The sequence below is a fragment of the Eulemur rufifrons genome, chromosome 7 (assembly GCF_041146395.1).
Source record: "Eulemur rufifrons isolate Redbay chromosome 7, OSU_ERuf_1, whole genome shotgun sequence".
NCBI lineage: Eukaryota > Metazoa > Chordata > Mammalia > Primates > Lemuridae > Eulemur > Eulemur rufifrons.
Window position 1 is genome coordinate 151,576,641 of NC_090989.1, and position 18,955 is coordinate 151,595,595.

The following is an 18,955-nucleotide window of genomic DNA, read 5'->3' on the forward strand; positions in this document are numbered from 1 at the left end:
AAGGGGCGGACCCTCTGCGGGGGAAGCACAACGCACCCTCAGGTCTCCCAGGCCTGCACCGCCAGTCGGAGGGCACGGTGCCGCTCCCCGCCGGGAGATCACTGTAAACGTCTGCGCAGTGAACCAGAAGGGCGACTCCGTGCGTAGCCGTAGCCATAGCCGTGGATGCACACCCGCCTTTCCACAGCTGCCTGGCTCAGCAGACAGCAAGCAAGCATGTCCACCAAAATGGAGACCAAGAGCCACTCATGGTCACCTCTGCCTCCCCCACCCCCAGAACTCAAGGCCGCAGATGGCACCCTGGGTCTGTCCTTGGCAGGTGGAGTCTGCTGAACAAAGGGAGCCCAACAGCACGTACAAACGACTGCGCCCAGGACATGCCCGGCCGCGGGGCCCGCGGGGGGCCGTTTGTTGCCGCAGCTGCTCTCCAGCTGCAAATGGCATCTGGGCCGTGGAGGGAAAGGTGGGGTGCAGGTTGGGATTTGCAGTAGTAACCGAATCAGCCCAGTGACGTGGCAAGCTTCCACCTACACTGTGTGCAGGGGCCCAGGTTTTTGCTGTGATTCCTGCACACACATGATGAAGATAATGACCCCTCATGGACCACAGGCATCTTGGGGGCCAAGAGACCCTTCTTGCCCTGTCCTGGTTTCCTCCCAGACAGAGGGTCCGGGGAATGGCCATCCAGACACTGGACGCTTTGGGAAATGTGACACAGGTCTCACTCCCTGGATCCACATGATCTCTCATCATGAGGTACAGTCAGCTGCTCGGCCTGGTCTCACCTCTCAGGCCCAGATGTGTCACCGAATTTGGGAATTTTCAGGTGTTAGGAAGGTGACAAGATGCATATACATATGTTATGCAGTAGCATGAGTGTGCTTTAATGTGGAACCCTATAGTCAAATGCCTTAATTTCCTTAGCTCAGCCCTCTTGGTACTAAAAGGTCAAAGGCAAGGTCGAGATAGCATCATCCTGTCTCACCTCTGCCCATCAGGTGGGCAGCCTGAGGAGTGGGCTCTGGGATCAGATCAGCAGTGTGTCATTGGCCAGGTCCCTGCCCTGCCTGTCCCTTTTTGTGCGGTTCCACCCAAATAACTTCCGTATGCTCTGGCTTGTAGATTGTGAATTCGCCTCGAGAACAGGTTTCCACCCCATGCCTCTTCTGCCCAGGGTCTTCTAGGAGCACACAGGTCAGGTCGCTGGCCGGTGGGCAGGGTGTGAGAATGTCGGGTTGAGGGCAGCGTGGAACACTGGAGACAACTGTGGACCCACAGGAGGTGCCCCGGCAGCAGAGCCCGGAGGCACCTGCAGAGCAGGGGGAGGGAGCAGCTAAGAGGGAAAGGACGCTCTTTTCTCAGACCCTCAGTTTCCTGCCTGAGTCCTCACCTGTGTTACTACTTCCCCTCTCTCCTGACACCTCTTAGAGAGGCCTCCACAGGACCTAGTTCCAGATTCTTCTCTCTCATGCCCCCTGACCTCAGGGCAGCCTCTGCCCACAGACCACTGAGCCTCAGTAAGAAGTTCTCAGGCTCACCTGCTGCCGTCCCACCCTCTGGCCCTCCACTCTCCAGCCCCCTGCAGGCGGCCCCTGGGGCCGTCCCTGGCCTTGGCTGCTCTCTGAGCCTAAGCTCTCACTGAAGTCTCCCCTGCTCATGGGCGAGAGCATCTCCTCCACACTTGCAGAGCACAGACCTGTCAAGCCCGGTGCAAAACGCAAATGTGGTAGCCTTGTTCAGAAGTGACTGCGAATTTCAAAACAGTGACACAGCATTAAACCAAGAGTGGGACTCTGCCGCGTGGGTCCTTGAATGAGTACACAGGTGGGGTTCGCACGTGACGCCGGCTCTGCCACAGGACATGGGCTCAGCCGCACTTCCACCTTCACGCTGGGTTCTGCTCAGCAATCTGATTTCTATCCTTATGAAAGGATAAAGAAATCAGGAAGCAAAATGGATTCTTCTCTCCCAGCAAGGTCCACTGCTATCTCAGGGGGCTCCAGATGATCTGAATCCCGCTCATCCTCTTCAATTCTCTGTTCCCTGCCCTCCTCCTCCCTCCCTGCCTCACCCTTCTTGGAACTCCCCTGACAGCGGTGCCACAGAGACGTCACCATCTCTGATCCATCACCTGGTGCTAATTTAAAGCACGTTCCTTCCCTAAGGGCACTGGGAACCGACAAGGACCAAGATTCACTTTTTTCTCTTCCTGACTTCCCAACCTGTAACGTCTTGCTTAAGGGAGGTGTCCGGTGAGTGCTTGGGCCCGGGTAGCACCAGAAGGGCTGTACCCTATCGCCCCTTCTCATCTAACCGCGCCCCCCCCACCCCCCAGACCCCAGGCGTCGGAGAGCCTCGGCCCTGCTAAGCAGTGGTGGGGGCAGAACGGCCACGGATTACCAAGGGGCCGCCTGAAGTCTAAGGTGTCCTGTGTTTGGCCTGTTTAACCACTAGCAAGGAGGTCACTGTAGCCAGAGCTAGATGAGTTGACAGGAGGAGGTGAGATCGGAGAAATAATGGGGGCAGGGGACAGTCTGGGGCCTTGTGGCCACTGCAGAAGGACTAGGCTTTTTCTTCTGAGATAGGAAGCCATGGGAGGGTTTTGAGCAGGGGAGTAACACATGGTTTAGACTCTGTTTCTGCCCGTGATGGAATAAGAGGAACTTGAATGAGCCTCTTGCCTTAAACAACTAGACACCAAACAAAATATAGGAAGCAATAGTTTTCAGACACTGGGCAACAGGACAGCATCGGACTGTCACCTCCTGCAGAGAAGGGAAACAAGTGAGGCAGGCCCTGTGAGTGCCCCAGCTCACTGCCTGGGGGCACTTGCCGGGAGGTGGGGGGGGAGCCCAAACAAAGCCCCTTTGAGTTGAGCAGAGTTTGAAGTTCAGGAAGATCAATGTGCAGGGCAGAGCAGGAGGGCAAGAGGAGGGAGCTGCACAGAGTGAACAAACGCCAGAAAAAATCTGCAGTCTTCGGCTGAGTTCTGATTAGCTCTTGTGTGAGAACACTACTTGGGGCTGGAGAAAGGGCCACTGTAAGCAGTACGCTGAGCAAGGCTCAGGACTTCCTCAAGGCTGGGGATAGTTCATGTTCCTACCGGCCAGAGTGGAAGACCTCAGCAGTGCGCCAAATTAGCCCGAGACTGAAGACTGCTCTACATCTGCCCTGACACAGTTTGAAAGCAAGACACGAAAGGATCCAACCAATTCCAAGTAACTGTCGTCCAGAATAAAAGCCAGCACCTTTTACATGAATAAAATCTAGCACTCAACAATGTAAAATTCTGTCTAGCATTGCAATAAAAGGCAACCCATAATTTTATACCCAATGATAATATCCTTTCATAAATGAAGGAAAAATACTTCTTCAGACAAGCAAAAGCTGACAGATGTAATGGCAGCAGACCAACACTATAAGAAATATTAAAGAATCTTCTACAGGCAGAAGGAAAATACCAAAATGTGTATCTACATAAAGAAACAAAGAGTGCTAAAAATGATAAACATGTAGGTAAAATACTATTCCTGCTCATGTTTAATCCCTTTTTAAAAAGAGAACTATTTAAAATAAAAATATAGATACATATGTAAAAATAAAATATATGACAATAATAGCACAAAGAACAGGAAGAGGAAAATGGAAGCATACAGCTGTAAGGTTCTTGCACTCTGCATGAAGTGATGTATTATTTAGAGTATGACACATAAAAGACATACTGTAAACCCTACAACTGTCACTGAAAAATTAAAGAGGTACAGCCAATAAACCAATAGTGGAGATAAAATAATTAAAAAGTGCTCAGTTAAACCAAAAGAAGGTAGCAAATGAGGGAAAAAGAAACAAAGGGGACAAATATTAATAGAAAACTAGAGATGGTAGATTTAAACTCAACCATATTGATAATTACACTAAATGTAATAGCTCTAAACACTAATAACAGATTTGCAGATTTGATAAAAAAGCAAGACCCAACTATATCTAACTACAGAAAATAAACCTTAAATATAAAGACATGAGATAAGTTAACAGTGAAAGGATGGAAAAAGATACACTCTTACAAGTCGAAAGAAAGCTGGAGTGGCTATAACATATCAGTATCACACAAAGTGGACCTCAGAACAAATAATTTACCAGGGATAAAGAGGAACATTTCATAATGATGAAAGGGATCAATTCATCAAGACATAACAATCTTAAATGTGTATGTACCTATAAGCAGACCTTCAAATTTTACGAAATAACACTGATAGAACTAAAAGGAGGGCCGGGCGCGGTGGCTCATGCCTGTAACCCTAGCACTCTGGGAGGCCGAGGAGGGCGGATTGTTTGAGCTCAGGAGTTCAAGACCAGCCTGAGCAAGAGCGAGACCCCATCTCTACTAAAAAAATAGAAAAGAAATTATATGGACAACTAAAAATATATATATACAAAAATTAGCCGGGCATGGTGGTGCATGCCTGTAGTCCCAGCTACTCGGGAGGCTGAGGCAGGAGGATCACTTGAGCCCAGGAGTTTGAGGTTGCTGTGAGCTAGGCTGACGCCACGGCACTCTAGCCCGGGCAACAGAGTGACACTCTGTCTCAAAAAAAAAAAAAAAAAAAAAAAGAACTAAAAGGAGGAACAGACAAATCCCCAATTATCACTGGAGATTTCAACACTCCTCTCTCAATAATTGATATAATGAAGCAGAAAATCAGTAAGGACATAGAGAACTTGGAACATTATCGACCAGCTTGAACTAACTGGATGTATAGAACACTCCACCAACAACAGCATATTCCAAGCACTCATGAAACATTCACCAAGATAGGCTATAAAACAAGTTCCAGTAAGTTTAAAAAGATTTAAGTTATACAAAGCATGTTCTGACCAAAATGGAGGTAAATGGGAAATTAATAACAGAAATATGTGGGAAATCCCAAATATTTGGAAATTAAACACCTTTCAAAATATCACAATTTAGCTTTCAAAATGATCACTCACACTGCTGAGTGGAGAACAGACAAGAGAAGGGCAAGGGCGAAAGCAGAGAAACCCTCCAAGACGCACGTCCAGCTGTTCAGATGAGCCAGGGCGGTGGCGTGGACCACGGCGGCAGCGGTGGAGGCAATGAGAAGGGGCCAACTTTTGAATGGCAAATAAGATTTGCTCACGGACTGGATGTTGGGATGAAAAAGTGAACGCTGACACCAAGATTTCGGCTTGTATAAAACTAACAAAGTCTAGGAGTTGCCATTTATTAAGATGGGGCACACTAGTGGAGTGAGGACTTGAAAGATTAGGGCCTTTGGACTTCTAAAAATTGAGATGCTTATGAGACACATCCAAGTAAATAAATCATGTAGTTGAAATTAGTGCTCCTAGGAGAGATGTTGGCTAAATATCTGTGGGGTGTATCAGCATACAGACGTGACACTAAATGAGATCAAGACTCTGAGTGCTCATGGAGAAGGGGTGCAGAATTGAACCCTGGGACATCCCATGTTAGAGGTTGGAGAATGAGGAGGAGCCAGTGGACAGAAGAGCAGCAAGGTAGGAGTAGGGCTCTGGAAGATGGGACGTTACAAGAAAGAGAGTGATCAATTCAACAAACTCTAACATAGGATTAAAAACTGACCACAAATTAATGGTTGCCTGAGGCCGGGGGGAGGGCACTGGAAGAGAAGGGGACAGTGTGTGAAGGGCACAAGAATTCTTTTTTGGGGGGGGGTGTGAAAATTGATTATGATAATAGTTGCATAACTCTGAGAATATACTAAAAACCACTGAACTGTACAATTTAAATTGGAGAACTGTGTGGTATGCAACTTATACCTCAGTAAAGCTGTTTTTAAAAACTGACCTCTGGATTTAGCACATGGAGGTTACTGCTGACCTTGACCTTGAGCAAAGCGGTGTTGGTGGAGCGAGAAGCAGCAAGAGCCGGACTGGAAAGGCTCAAGAGAGAGCGGAGGACACGAAGAGAGAAACACGGCAACAGCTAAAGAGGGACCAACAAACACAATTTTTTTAAGATAGGGAAATAAAATGTTTGTTTTGGTTTCTGTTAGGAAGGGTCTAGCAGGGAAGCAAAGGTTGATAATGCAAACAAAGGAGAGCACGATCACTGCCAGAGGGGACAGCCAGGCTATAGGAGGCGGCGCTGACCGTGGAATCCCACTACCAGTGGAAGGGCAGCGCCCGGGAATACATATGAAGGAAGGAAGGTAGAAGTGGCAGCTTGTGGCAGTTCTAACTGCTTCAGTTTATTCAATAATTAGGGAGCATGGGCCAGCGGAGTGAGGAAAGTAGATGAAACAGGGAAATAGAGTACAATCAATGGGCAGCCCTGGGCCCGCCTGCTATTTGCTGGTGCCGTGCACGTGGGAAGTTGGGTCTACCCAGGCTGGGATTACACAAAGCTGCACTCGTGAGAAGCAATACAACATGGGACACGGCTTATATTGCTGAACACCAATATGTCACTTTATTATTTGGATCTTTCCCCATTTGTCACATACCTGTCTATGTTTACACAATCAGGGAAATCAACCAGCATTGGATGCAACTGACCAAATCAGCTGATAATTCTGTACCCTCTTAACACATACCAATTCTTACTGGGTAGAGACATCTTTAATTCAATTCAGCCTCACGACTATTCTTAACATCGGTGTCAAGATTGTCACATTTTTAAATACAGATAGAATTGCCGGAAGTACATAATTATATATATATACACACATACAGAAAAATACAAGACTAACTGTTTCTCCACAATATTTAATTTATACACTACTGTAACTATATGCAACTTCTGAGGACAGGTTAAGGGGTACAAGTAACTGTTTAGAGCAAGTAAGTAGTTTGGTCCAATATTATCTTAATGTAATGGTTTTTCGCTCCCTCCCTTTTCTGTGACGACATACTATGACATACAACACATGCACAATCATTCACTTGTGAACAAATGAGTAAGACACCACTCAGACTGACATCTGTATACCCAGAGGGTCAACCAACCACACACAACTAATAAGGCTATAATACAGCTATGCAGCATAAATGGTCAACACTGCTGATCCTAAAGTGAGCACCATATATACATCTGAATATAAAAAACCATTGAAAACCAAACACATATGGGTTAGTTAAAAGGTGCCATTCCAAGGCTATACATAATCACAGGAAAAAGTATTTACATTACTTGGAAAACAGCTGCAACAAACAGTTTATTGCCAATGCCCTTTAAAAACTTCTCTCCTACGTTTAATACAGATGTTACGCTCACTATCTATGTGAACCACACATCTTATTTCTGGCCCTTTATAAGATCCCTGCTCAAGAATTTCAAGCAAATATGTTCTATGGCTTCACCCACACATCTATTCTCGTTGCTTTTGATTATAAATATCACAATGAACTAGAGCTGTAGCTTAAAACGTATCTAGCCTAGGTCTAGAAAGTAAAGTATTTTAAGTATCATTTTTACTTAGTTTAGTAAGTATACTGTGAAATTCAGAGTTCTGAGTAAAATATATTTATCCTACAGTAGCAGAGTCAGTGTGTACTTGAAGAAACAGTGCTCGAAGCAATGCAGTTCTTTGGTGATCTGCCCACTCTCTGAATTACATGACCAGATGCTTCTCAGTCCGGGACTGCAGAGACATGATGGGAGGCTGGAGAGTGTGGGAAGGGCCCCAGGTCCTAGCCACATTATATCACCAATGTTGCTAAGCACTGCTTTTAAGATTCCCAGGGCACAGCATGAAAAAATAGCATCTGGCCCTTTCCAAAATTAGCAATCTGCAATATACTGTGTCCTATAAGATAAAATGCCACAAGAGATGATTATCTGGTCAAAAGTGTCTTTGTACAGAAACAGGTTAAAGCAAGAGTTCTTTGATTATTGTTTTGGCAAGAAAAGGCAAAGTGAAAAACACTTCCAGAAAAAAAAGGTTACAAAGCAGGCTTTGTGCATTTTCATTTGCTGTATGTGTGAATTTTACCCTTTTATGTGTATTTTTTGATCAGCCAATTTTCACAGCTAGCTGAGCCAAAGGATGTAATAGAATGAAAATAACAAAAGAGATATAACCTAGTTACCAAATTCCTGAAAACAAATCCCAGTAAGTTTTATTTTAATTTACGGGGTTTTGACTTTGCCAACATCTGTGTGCACCTTAGCTTCTGTGTCAGGCCCTGCAGTTTCTTCCACCCACACGGTCTGTAAAGGAAACCCCCCAGTGTGCCCTACAGGAAGGAATTTACAGAGGTTTTTTTTTTTGTTCTGATAGACAGACATACACTCTATTAAGCAGAGTTAAGACATCATAAATTCACTTTATCACATGACAAAATGAGATTGTCTGCTTGTAATTTATCACTACAGGGGAAGCTGCCTTATAAATCTAAGTACTTTATCTCACCTATTACAAAAACAAGAAAATCTTTTTCGGTTAATTTTTAAGAGCCCAAACTTTTTCACACTATAGCTTAAGACAAACAGGTGTGGGTATGTTCAAATCATAGTTTTAAGGTTCTCAGTGCGGACGCTCACTGTCCCCTGCTCTGCACAGGCCTCGGACGGGTCGCTAGCTTGCTCCGGGCCTGTGGTGTCACAACGTTATTGCTTTGGTTCTGTCTCCGACACCACAGACAGTGCCTCACAGCACAGTTTCCGTATCACAGAAGGTCAGGACAGGAATTTAGATTTTTCGCAAGGAAACAAAAGCATTTTTTTCTCTGTCTAAGTGCAGAACATCAAATTTCTAAGTGCTCCATTTATATTAGGTTCCAAATATACACCTTAATTTAATCCTGATCTCATCCACATTAAAATCATGAATGTAAAAATTACACAATAGGCTTTTCGGCTGGAAAAGAAAAGCAGTGTCTAGCAGCATGCACAAAGACCATGCATTGTCACATCGTCAGGCGAACAAATGGACAGGTAATAAATAATTGCTCCTAACGCCCACTTTAAAATAGTAAAACCGAAAAGGGTCCGGTGAAGTGAGCCGAGCTCCACTGCTCTGAGCGGGAGGAGTGCGGTGGCCGGCGGGCCACAGTCAGATGACGTGGCAGCAGCTGGCCTGGCTGGAGGCGCACAGCAGCCCCTCCTTAGGGTTCCGCTGGATGTTCACAGAGATGGTCTTTTCACACAGAGGTAGCTGTAGCACGTTATTTTTCAAGTTCTTGCTTTTTATGCGTTCCAATTCAGTGGTGGTATCTGCCATGTGGTCAGAGAAAAACTTTATGCTGCCCACGGCAGGGGCCTGCCCTGCGTTCCCTGTGGAGCTGATACACATTTTCCACGTGGATTTCTCTTGCACTTTCACACTGGAAAACGACAAGCCATTCTGTGGATCAATAATGTACTTAGTGCTCCCATGAAGCTGAGAGCCAAGGCAGAGACTCATGAGTTTCAGGCTCTCAACGAGCTCGCCAGCACTGCGAGAGGCCAACTGCATGGAGTTGCCGGGGCCGGCGCAGCGGCGCGTGGTGCCCGACGTGTTGGTGGGGTTGCCGCCCGAGCCACTGGAGGGGCTGCCCCCACCAGCATTGTTCTCGCTGGGGCTGGCCTTGTCCGCCCCTCCACTGCTGTTGCTCGGCTTGCTCTGGCCTCCGCCATCCCCCTCACTGCCAGGGGGCCCCTCGCTGCTATCCCTGCGATGCCAGGGGTAGGTGAACCCACTATCTTTATCCAGCCGCCGCCGGCTTTCAGAATCATCATCACTGGTCTCTGAACTACTGCAGCTGGAGCCCCGGCCCTGACTTTTCCTCCGGTGGTAGCGTTTGTGAACTGTACCTGGGGAAGCGATATTCATCTTTAACCTGCTCAGTTTGGGAGGCAGATTCTCATCCATGTCAAACTCATCATCAGATTCCCCTTCCTCAAAGATCTGGTTGAGGACAGGAGCGCTCTTCCTAGATGTCAGGCGGTTGGTCACAGATGGCTTCCGGCGCAGAACCACTTGAGTTGAGAGGGACATGGGTTTCTTGTCCTCCTCATCTTCCTCTTCATCTTCTTCCACCCTGAACAGACACTTCCGCCCACTCGCCGTGGGTTTTAAGCTTGTAGGCGGCACCGTAGAGAGCGCTGGTCCAGCCAACTCAGGGAGGTCATCTTTCTTAGCTGAGTCACACAGGCCTTTGCTCCTGTGGCCATTGAGGACATTGTCGGCAGCCCGAGCAGGAGACTGAGGGACAGTCGCGTGGGACAAAGGAGTGGCCGTGAGGTCATCCTCAAGGTCCTGGGGTACGTCAATTTTGGTTGGCCATGATTGCCTATGTAACAGATTGGGGGGAAAAAGCCATGTAATCATATGCAGATGTTAGTAAATTACATCACATAAAACTTACTAGGATGAAATCCACAGATTTAAAAAAGAAAGAAAAAGAAAAAGCAGCAGCATTGCAAACCCATTCAACTTCCTGTAAACACCAGCAAGGACACCAGAAGGGCAAATGTGGTTTTGAAACATGGTTCCATCTGCGGCTTACTGGCCAAATAACAACTTCTTCACAGCTGTCAGAAAATGGGGCAAAGAATGTCTCCATCTTTTCTTACAAAACTTTATACTACAAGACAAATACTTTTAAAAAGCACAAGGGGGTTATTGCCGAAGCAAAACCTGAGCACCATACACGTTTTGTTCCTTTGGTTCTTAGATCACTACCTTTAAAGGTGTATTATTACTGATAAAATTCACCTGAAATTTCCAATGCTCCTGATTTTACATGATGGTGTAAGAGCTCAATGTTTATATAAAAATAAATGAAAATAGCTTAACGGATTTAAATATGAGAATACTGAAAAGAAATATCATATATAACTGGCATACATAAATCTCTGCTTCTCCAATTAAAAAACTAAGTTAAACATAAATATTTTTAAATGCCCACACAAGAATACTGGATAGCAAAATTCATTATTAAACTTTGATTTTATCCCCCAATCTGGAGTCACCCAAGTGACAAGAATATTATTTGGTAGCTGATGAAGACAACTTTTGAAAATGAAGCTCTCGGCCAGGCTCTGTGGCTCACGCCTGTAATCCTAGCACTCTGGGAGGCCAAGGCGGGAGGATCACTTGAGCTCAGGAGCTGGAGACCAGCCTGAGCAAGAGCAAGACCCCATCTTTACTAAAAACAGAACAATTAGCTAGGCGTTACGGCTCATGCCTGTAGTCCCAGCTACTGGGGAGGCTGAGGCAGGAGGATCACTTAAGCCCAGGAGATGGAGGTTGCAGTGAGCTACGATGATGCCACTGCACTCTACCCAGGGCGACAGGGTGAGACTCTGTCTCAACCAAAAAAAAAGGAAAATGAAGCTCTCTAGCATCTCTTTTAAATAAACATCTCTGAATTTTCAACTGTCCTCTCTGACCAGGGGAATAGTCATATACTTCTAATTGTCAATAAAGCACAAACAGAATTTTACCAGTGGCCACTGTATGCAGAATAACTACTAGACTTCTTACGTGCAAGTTTTCTTATGTTTTGCACAGGACCCCTTTAATAGAATAAACCTGTTTTAAAAAAAATGTAAATTTGAAGCTAAGAAGCAGTATTACTTAAGTGGTCACAACTGAACAGTGGCTGACAGTGTGTAATCACATCCTGCGTAGAGTAAGTACATTAGCTTCCTGATTTTCATTGCAGAATTATCTGGCTGGAGTCGATACCAGATGCCGGCCCCTCTATCTGGCTCCTCCCTGGAGAGTTCTGTGTCCTCAGCTCTCTACGACAGGCTGGAGGAAGAGTCTCTGCAGTCTGCAGACAAGCCCCAAAGGTAGTCACAAGAGTTGTAGATTTGAAATAAATCTAAACGCCTATGCCCCTCTCTCAGACCTCATATTCTTCCATACAAAAATGTATCAGGGCAGCCCTACATTTATTCATATTTTTAAGAAAGTAAAAAGGTACTATATTTGAAACAGAATCAGTTCCAGAATTTAAGAAACCTTAAGCTACTTTGATTCAACGAGTCCCCAATACCGTATCACCTTACAGCTGCAGGATGCTATCTGTACCAACACCACCCCTCTGAGCTAAGCCCCATCTTTTTACCCACATTCCTGAAGCGGCGTCTTCCACCTCATTCTCTAGGGGAGTCCTGGTGTTCTCACTCAATTCCAGGCCTAGGACTCTGCCCCTGAGCTCCAAACCCTACAGACAACATCCCTGCTCTGTGCCCACCCATCTGCTTGCAAAGACACCCACAGTCCAGCCGGGGGGATGGATATCAGTCTCCTGTTAACCACCCATCTCAATGGACCTGTCACCAATTTTCCTGGATCATCCACCTGTCCTCAGGGTGTGCATCTGTTCTCCACAGCTGGTTCTTCCTGGCCCTACCTTCCCAAACCTGGCCAACCGCTATTTTAAATACCAGTCTCCTGACTCCGTCCAGGTTTCTACCTTCCAGGCCATCCTGACTCCACAGCACACCCAGCAACGGAACCAAGTAAGGTCCCGGGTCTTGTCAATAAAGTCACAGTGACAATAAGGCGAAGGCAAGTCAGCAGACATTAGTCAGTAGCATCCCCACTACAGTCTTTGTGAGGGCAAAAGGAAAACAGCTCAGGAGACTCTGGTATTTCTTTATAGCTACTGTTGGCTTCTTAATTTCTATAATAAAGTAAAAACAATTTAATTCGTTTACATATCTTATCAGCTTACAGTTTAGTTCTGAGCTGTTTGACCGAACAGAAAACAGTTCAAATGTAAACATTCTTTCTCCAAAGTCTGGTAGCTCCAGACTCCGCGCACCTGGCTTGCGCCCTCTGCTCTGAGGTTACTCCTTGCGGGGCTCAGGTCAGGCCTAGGCTGACTAACCTCTCAGTGTCCGGCTCTGGTCTGTCTCACTCCCGAGGGCCCCCTCATGTCCTGGGTCTCCGTCCTCTTCCAGGCAGATAGTACAGAGTGTGCCTCGTTTTCGTTACAGAGGAATATATCCAGGATGTGAATGAAGTTACTAAATTCATTTTCTAGTTAAACGAGACTTTTAAATCTTTGTTCTTTGGCAAGCTGGGAATGTTGTCCTCTCTCTACTCTGTCATTCCACCCAAGCAACAAACCACACGTGGCAAGCTGATTGCAAGGTAATTTAAAATCTAAATGGTTTTCTTACTCTTTTACAATAATAATATTTATTATTATATAGTCACACGCATTCATTCATATATATTTGGATACACAAATAGAGATTTATTAAAATTGGGAGCACCCTTCTGTTTTTAAACTACTGCACATGGATTACTCCATCTGAATGAATACAGACAAATTCTAAATAAATTTCATAAATGATAACAAAAAAAGTAAACCACTTCCATGCTGTGATTTTATGTGGAAAGCTACTATGACAGAAGAAAAAGAAAAGCAGGAAGGTGGGGGGAGAGAAGGAGACAGAGGAGGGGAAGGGAGGGGTGGAGAGGGGCACACTCACTGCTTCAGCGAAGCCGGCCATGGTGGATGACATCCCCCACAATGACAGCAAACGCACAGTGCCCAGGACTAAGTGCTCTACGTATATTAATTAATTTATCCCTCACCACAACCCCATGAGGTAAACAGCATTATTACTCTCATTTTACAGATCAGGCAGCTAAGTCAGAGAGAGGAAAGTGACCTCCCAAGGTCAAGCAGCTAATCAACTAACTGATCCGACGGCCCACTCCCTGAAATCCTGAGATAACACCATGGCATAGAAACGCCCTATTTATTTTTTTAAATTATTTCAAATAACTGAAGGAAAATTTGGCCTTGTTCCTGGCATGAAAAACAAACAAACAAAAATAACACATTAATACATGCTGTATTTGGAAGAATTTAATGAAAATAATGGGCAGACACTCTGGCTTGAGGCTGCTTCTCCAAATGTGTTTTCCTGACCAAGCGACAGACACCGCCTCTCTCCCCACTCGCCCAAGAGGGGAAGGCACCCTGCTGACGAAGGAACCCAGACCCTCACGGCCTCTCCAATGAAGCCGTCATCACTGTTTGTATTCTCTTGCCACACAGAGTTAGGAAGCATAAAAAAAAGTTCACTATTTCAAAACGTTAACTTACTAAAATCAGTGAAGATTTTTTTCTCACCTAAACTGGGCCTTGATATTGCTAGGGCTTGCAGATCTGGTCTGTATTTCTTTCTCTTGCTTTTCTCTCAGGATCCTCTCAGCAAGCAAGAAGTAAGTGGCTGTAATGTGGTTATACCTGTTGGTTTCCAGGGCTCTGAGGAAAACAAGGTGAGGGTGAAAATAAGCCACATCAGTAGGTTTGTTTTTTACAAGCAAAATTGATTTAAAAAAAAGTACAAGCAAATGCAATTCAATGACTAGGAATCTTTGAAATTATGCAAAAAACGCAAACCAGAAAAAAAACCAAACTGGTAGTTATTTAGGTCACCCTTGAAATTCTAAAAAACAGCTGCATAAAGATGTTCCTATCAGTGAAAAAAATCCTAAATGCTGATAGCAGCTGAGCTGGATGTCAGTTTTAGATGCATAAAAAAAAAGTAATGAAGCTTCTAAGAGTGTACACATTATCCGAAAATTTAATTTGTGTGTAAAGTGTTTATATTTGTTAAACTGGCTTACTGCTTCCATTAGAAGTATAAAATGAACATGAGGTCTGTGTTATATGAATGGGCACGGAAGCACTAATACAGTCAGAAAAATTAGGAAATTATTTTTACACTCTCTTTGCATTTATTGGCATTCAAGTACTACAGAATTATCAAAGCAATTGAGGGTACACCACTATTAACCTCTTTGTATAAAATCAGTGTATTTATCCATCCATTTAAAAAGTAATGCTCACGGAGTACCTAGTCTGGCCAGGCTCTGCGCATTATGGCCAACAAGGCCCACGCTTGCCTGCTCTCCTAAAGCTGGCCTGTCATGGGACATACCGAGAGTGCTTCTGAGGACCCCACAAGGCTTAGTAATTCAACTGCAGTTTTCAGAAACGTCCTGTAGTGAGTGAAAATACTCACACAATGAACACTTAAGAAAGAAGCAATGGCAGAGATCTCTTTTTACAAAATGCAGTGGGCCACAGCCAATGGGTCTGGGGCAGGCTGAGGCATGAGATTCCAAAGGAAGAGTGCAAGGTGAGATCCAGAGGTAGAATGCTTCTTAGACCGCTTTCTTCAGCTGAGTACCACATCAAGTAGTTGGTCTGTGTGGGGGAAGTATATTATAGGATAAACGTGTGTTTACACCCAGGAATCACCTCTCATAATATGAGCAGAGGGCAAGAAGTGAGCTGAGGACTGGGTCTCCCAGCTCCTGTCATGCTTGGAAAGTAGGAGATGGGCAAACCAGAGTCACCTGAACCATTTAAATACACTCCCCTTTGGATTTATAATTGAATTTACATTAATTAAATAGTTCTAAATGATACCACTGCATGTATGTACTCATTTATTTAAGCTAAGAACATCAGGCCAATCCAGGGAGATACAGCCTTTTACCCACTCAAAAATGAAATTATCATTTTGTACACATTTCTAGAGTGAGTGTCTGTGGCAGAAATAGCACGTGTCCTCTTCTCTGCTTCTTTAGGTCATTTAAGTAGTTGTGGGTCAATCAGTGCAGACTCACAAGGCACCTGGAAACTTACAGAAATTTGGGCTTAAAATTAAGAACCAAGGTTTCTTTTTGTAAATCTTTCTTTCCAATGTCCTAAAACACCCTAAAGATATGTGTCTTTTATACAGACACCACTCTTCTCAGGGACCAGCGCCTCTCACTGGTATGCGTGTGAAGTGTGACACAAAGCAGTCTGTAGGTCTAGGCTGCATCCTCCTCTTCCCCCAGGTCACATTCCACAGCCAGGCCAGGTTCTCGCGATGGAAAACCCTTTTTTGCCTCCAGAGTATACCCTCTTTCCAACATACCCAATTGTTTCATTCAACACTTAAATAACTTTTGACTTCCATTCATGGGAGTGCTCCATATTTTTAAAGTCAGGACTTCTTACAGAAATTAATCATTATTAGAACAAAGCAACTGCATCTTTACTTTTCATTATCTTTGATTCCAAACTGCTTAGGTTATTAAAAACTGGCTTTGGTTTTAAAGGATTTAATCAACAACTCGTATAACCTGCAAGCTCCAGGTAGCTGTGGCAGGAGCTCTAAAGCATCAGATAGTAAATATTTTAGGCTTTGTGGGTCCTCTGGTCTCTCCAACTACTCTGTCACTGTAACACAATGCAACCACTCCACTGACAATACCAATGGGCATGGCTGTGGTCCAATAAAACTTTACTTATAAAAACATGTGACTAGCCCATTCACCAAATCCTGATTGAGAGGACTCTAAGCACGTAGTGCTGCCCTGTTCTCCCCACTCACTGTGGAGACCAGAAGGAGACACAGGAATGAAGAAGATACTGCTACAAAGTATATACTGCTATACAAAAAAAGCTATTCCAACCCACCCCTTTAGAAAGAAAGAAAGGCCACCGCACTTGCTGACACCACCCCACAATGGATTACATGTTCACCAGTACAAAAACAAATAAAATCAATAAAACCTATGTGTCAGGCACTGCACTAAGAACTCTAGAGACAAATGACAACTCTTGCCCATTGGGAACTCTATCCATTACACAGTGTCCAAAGGCTCTAGGAAGTAGAGAAGAGTGCCCATTCCAAGAATCCTTAACCCCTGGCCCCCGTACTGATGAGCATTGACTTACTCCACAATGGCATCTCGATCTGCTATGTCCCCAAGCACCATGCGCTGAATGATGCTGTTGTGCTCCTCTTCTGAGAGATTTTTGTATGACACAAGGGGAATGTTATACTTTGTGGCTGGTGAAGGGTCCACTCCCTGAAGCCAAGGATGGTTTTCAATCTCTTCTAAAGAGGCCCTTCTCTTGGGATCTCTCTGTAGCATCCGTGTGATTAGGCTGCAAAGGAAGGTAAGTCCATTGTTAAAGCAAACTGCTTGCAAGGATTAGTAATAGTGGATCATTTTACAATAAAAATTGTTTCCTACACCTACACCATCAATTAAATTAGGTTCCCTAGTGGTGGGGGGGAGGGCAGATGGCAATAAAAATTCATTGCCATCATATGCATAAAATAATTTGTAGTGTTTGAAAAAAATTACTAAATTATTGGATGGTAGTCAAAATGTTCTAAGGGTTTTGTGTTGTTTAAGAAGAGAATAAAAATAAGGATTAAATATAGATTTTGTTAAATTAAATATACAAACATGTATGTGTTAAAATAGGTAGGAAAATCACTAAAATAGACTGTAACTTTCCAGCTAGTTGAGAGGGAAAAGTCAAATGAGGGGAAAAAGAAAAAACTCCATCAATTTCAAAGGATGGAATAACAAGAAAAAAACAAAAAAGACAAACAAAAAGCATATAAAAAGATGGCATAACTATATCTACATCTATCAGTGATCACAGTAAGTGGAAATGGAATAAGCTCTCCATTTAAAAGACAAAAATGATCAGATGGGATGAAAGAAAAACTCAGCCCCAGGCTGTTAGGAAAGAGGTACTTAAAACCAGGACAATGAAAGGTTTAAAGTAAAAGAATGGAAAACTATATAGCACACAAATGCTAACCAAAAGAAGGCTGGTATGGCTAACTAAAATTAGACAAAACAGATTGATTTTAAGCAAAAAAGCATTACTAGAGATAAAGAAGGTCATCACCTCTTTGACACAAACTGATACAAAGGTTCAATTGGCCAGGAAGATACAACAGTTTTCAACTTGTTTTTACCTAATATTAATAACATTGCCTCAAAACACTCAAAGCAAAAATTGACATACCTCCAAGAATAAACAGTAAATCCACCATCACAGTGGACAAATATCTCAGCAATTGATAGAATAAGTAGTGAAAAAAATTAAGAATGTCAATAATTTTGAACAGCATAATTAAAAAGCTTGATCTCAAGGATTTATACATAACTCTGATTTCAACAATTGGAAAATATACATTCTTTTACAGAACAAAAAGACTATTTATAAAAGGAGGCCAGAAGCAAGCCTCAACAATTTCGGGAAAAAGCAAAAAAAAAATCCAAGAAAACCGTGGTACCATATAGACTATATTTCTTGGACCACAATGCTGTTAAGTTAGAAATCAGTATCAAAAAGCTAATTTGAAAAATGCTGTACATTGTGAAACTTAAAACACCCATGTAACAATTCTCATAGCAAATAAATCAATGGCAACCAGAAAATACTTATGAGAACTGAATAACAAAAGGACTATGAATCAAAACTAGTGGGATGCAGCTAAAATGGCACTAGAAGGCATTTTATAAACTTAAATATTATTATAGGAAAGGAAAATTTCTGAGCTGAGTATCCAACAAAAGAAAGAAAAAGAACAGAATTAGCCCATGGAAGTAGATTGAAGGAAATAATACAGACAAGAGAAAAGAAAATCAATAAAACATAAAACAAAAAATGTCATTGTGAATTAATAAAAGCAAAAGGTAGTTCTTTAAAAAAAAAAAAAAGACTAACAAAAGTCAACAAACCTCTGGCAAGACTGATCAAGAGAAGGCAGCAATTGTCAATATTGGAATGAAAAGGGGCAGCACCCCCACAGGTCTTATAGACTTAAAAATATAATTAGAGGATATTATAAATACTTGAGGGCAATACATTTGAAAAATGAGACAAAATGGACAAGTTCCTTACGAAACACCACTTAGCAAAACTGACCCAAGTTAAAAAAAACTAAATGGTCCTATCATTATTAAAAATAATTCCTCCAGGAGAGAGACAGACAGCTTCTAAGATATTAGGAACTGTTCTATTTCTCAAGCTGTATAATAGGTACATAGGTATTTACTTTATTACATATATATTTTTGAATGATGTATGTCAATATAAAAATAAATTAATCTGTTTTAGTTTTTTCCGTAGGGGCTATGGAGATATTCCTTGAATGTCTAACATGAACACAAAGCATGCCCAC

General features: G+C 43.5%; 1 protein-coding gene across 3 annotated transcripts in view; it reads right to left on the minus strand.

Annotated features, from left to right (window-relative positions):
- Positions 1-6,472: 6,472 nt before the first annotated feature.
- Positions 6,473-18,955, minus strand: part of SNRK (SNF related kinase) — a 67,901-nt gene continuing 55,418 nt past the window's right edge. For all 3 annotated transcript variants that reach the window (XM_069475604.1, XM_069475602.1, XM_069475603.1), the window contains 3 exons: positions 16,699-16,911; positions 14,089-14,223; positions 6,473-10,275 (listed from right to left, as the gene is read on the minus strand). In XM_069475604.1, coding sequence (XP_069331705.1) covers positions 9,057-10,275; positions 14,089-14,223; positions 16,699-16,911 — 1,567 coding nt within the window. In that variant the 3' untranslated portion in view covers positions 6,473-9,056. The remainder of the gene's footprint in view (positions 10,276-14,088; positions 14,224-16,698; positions 16,912-18,955) is intronic.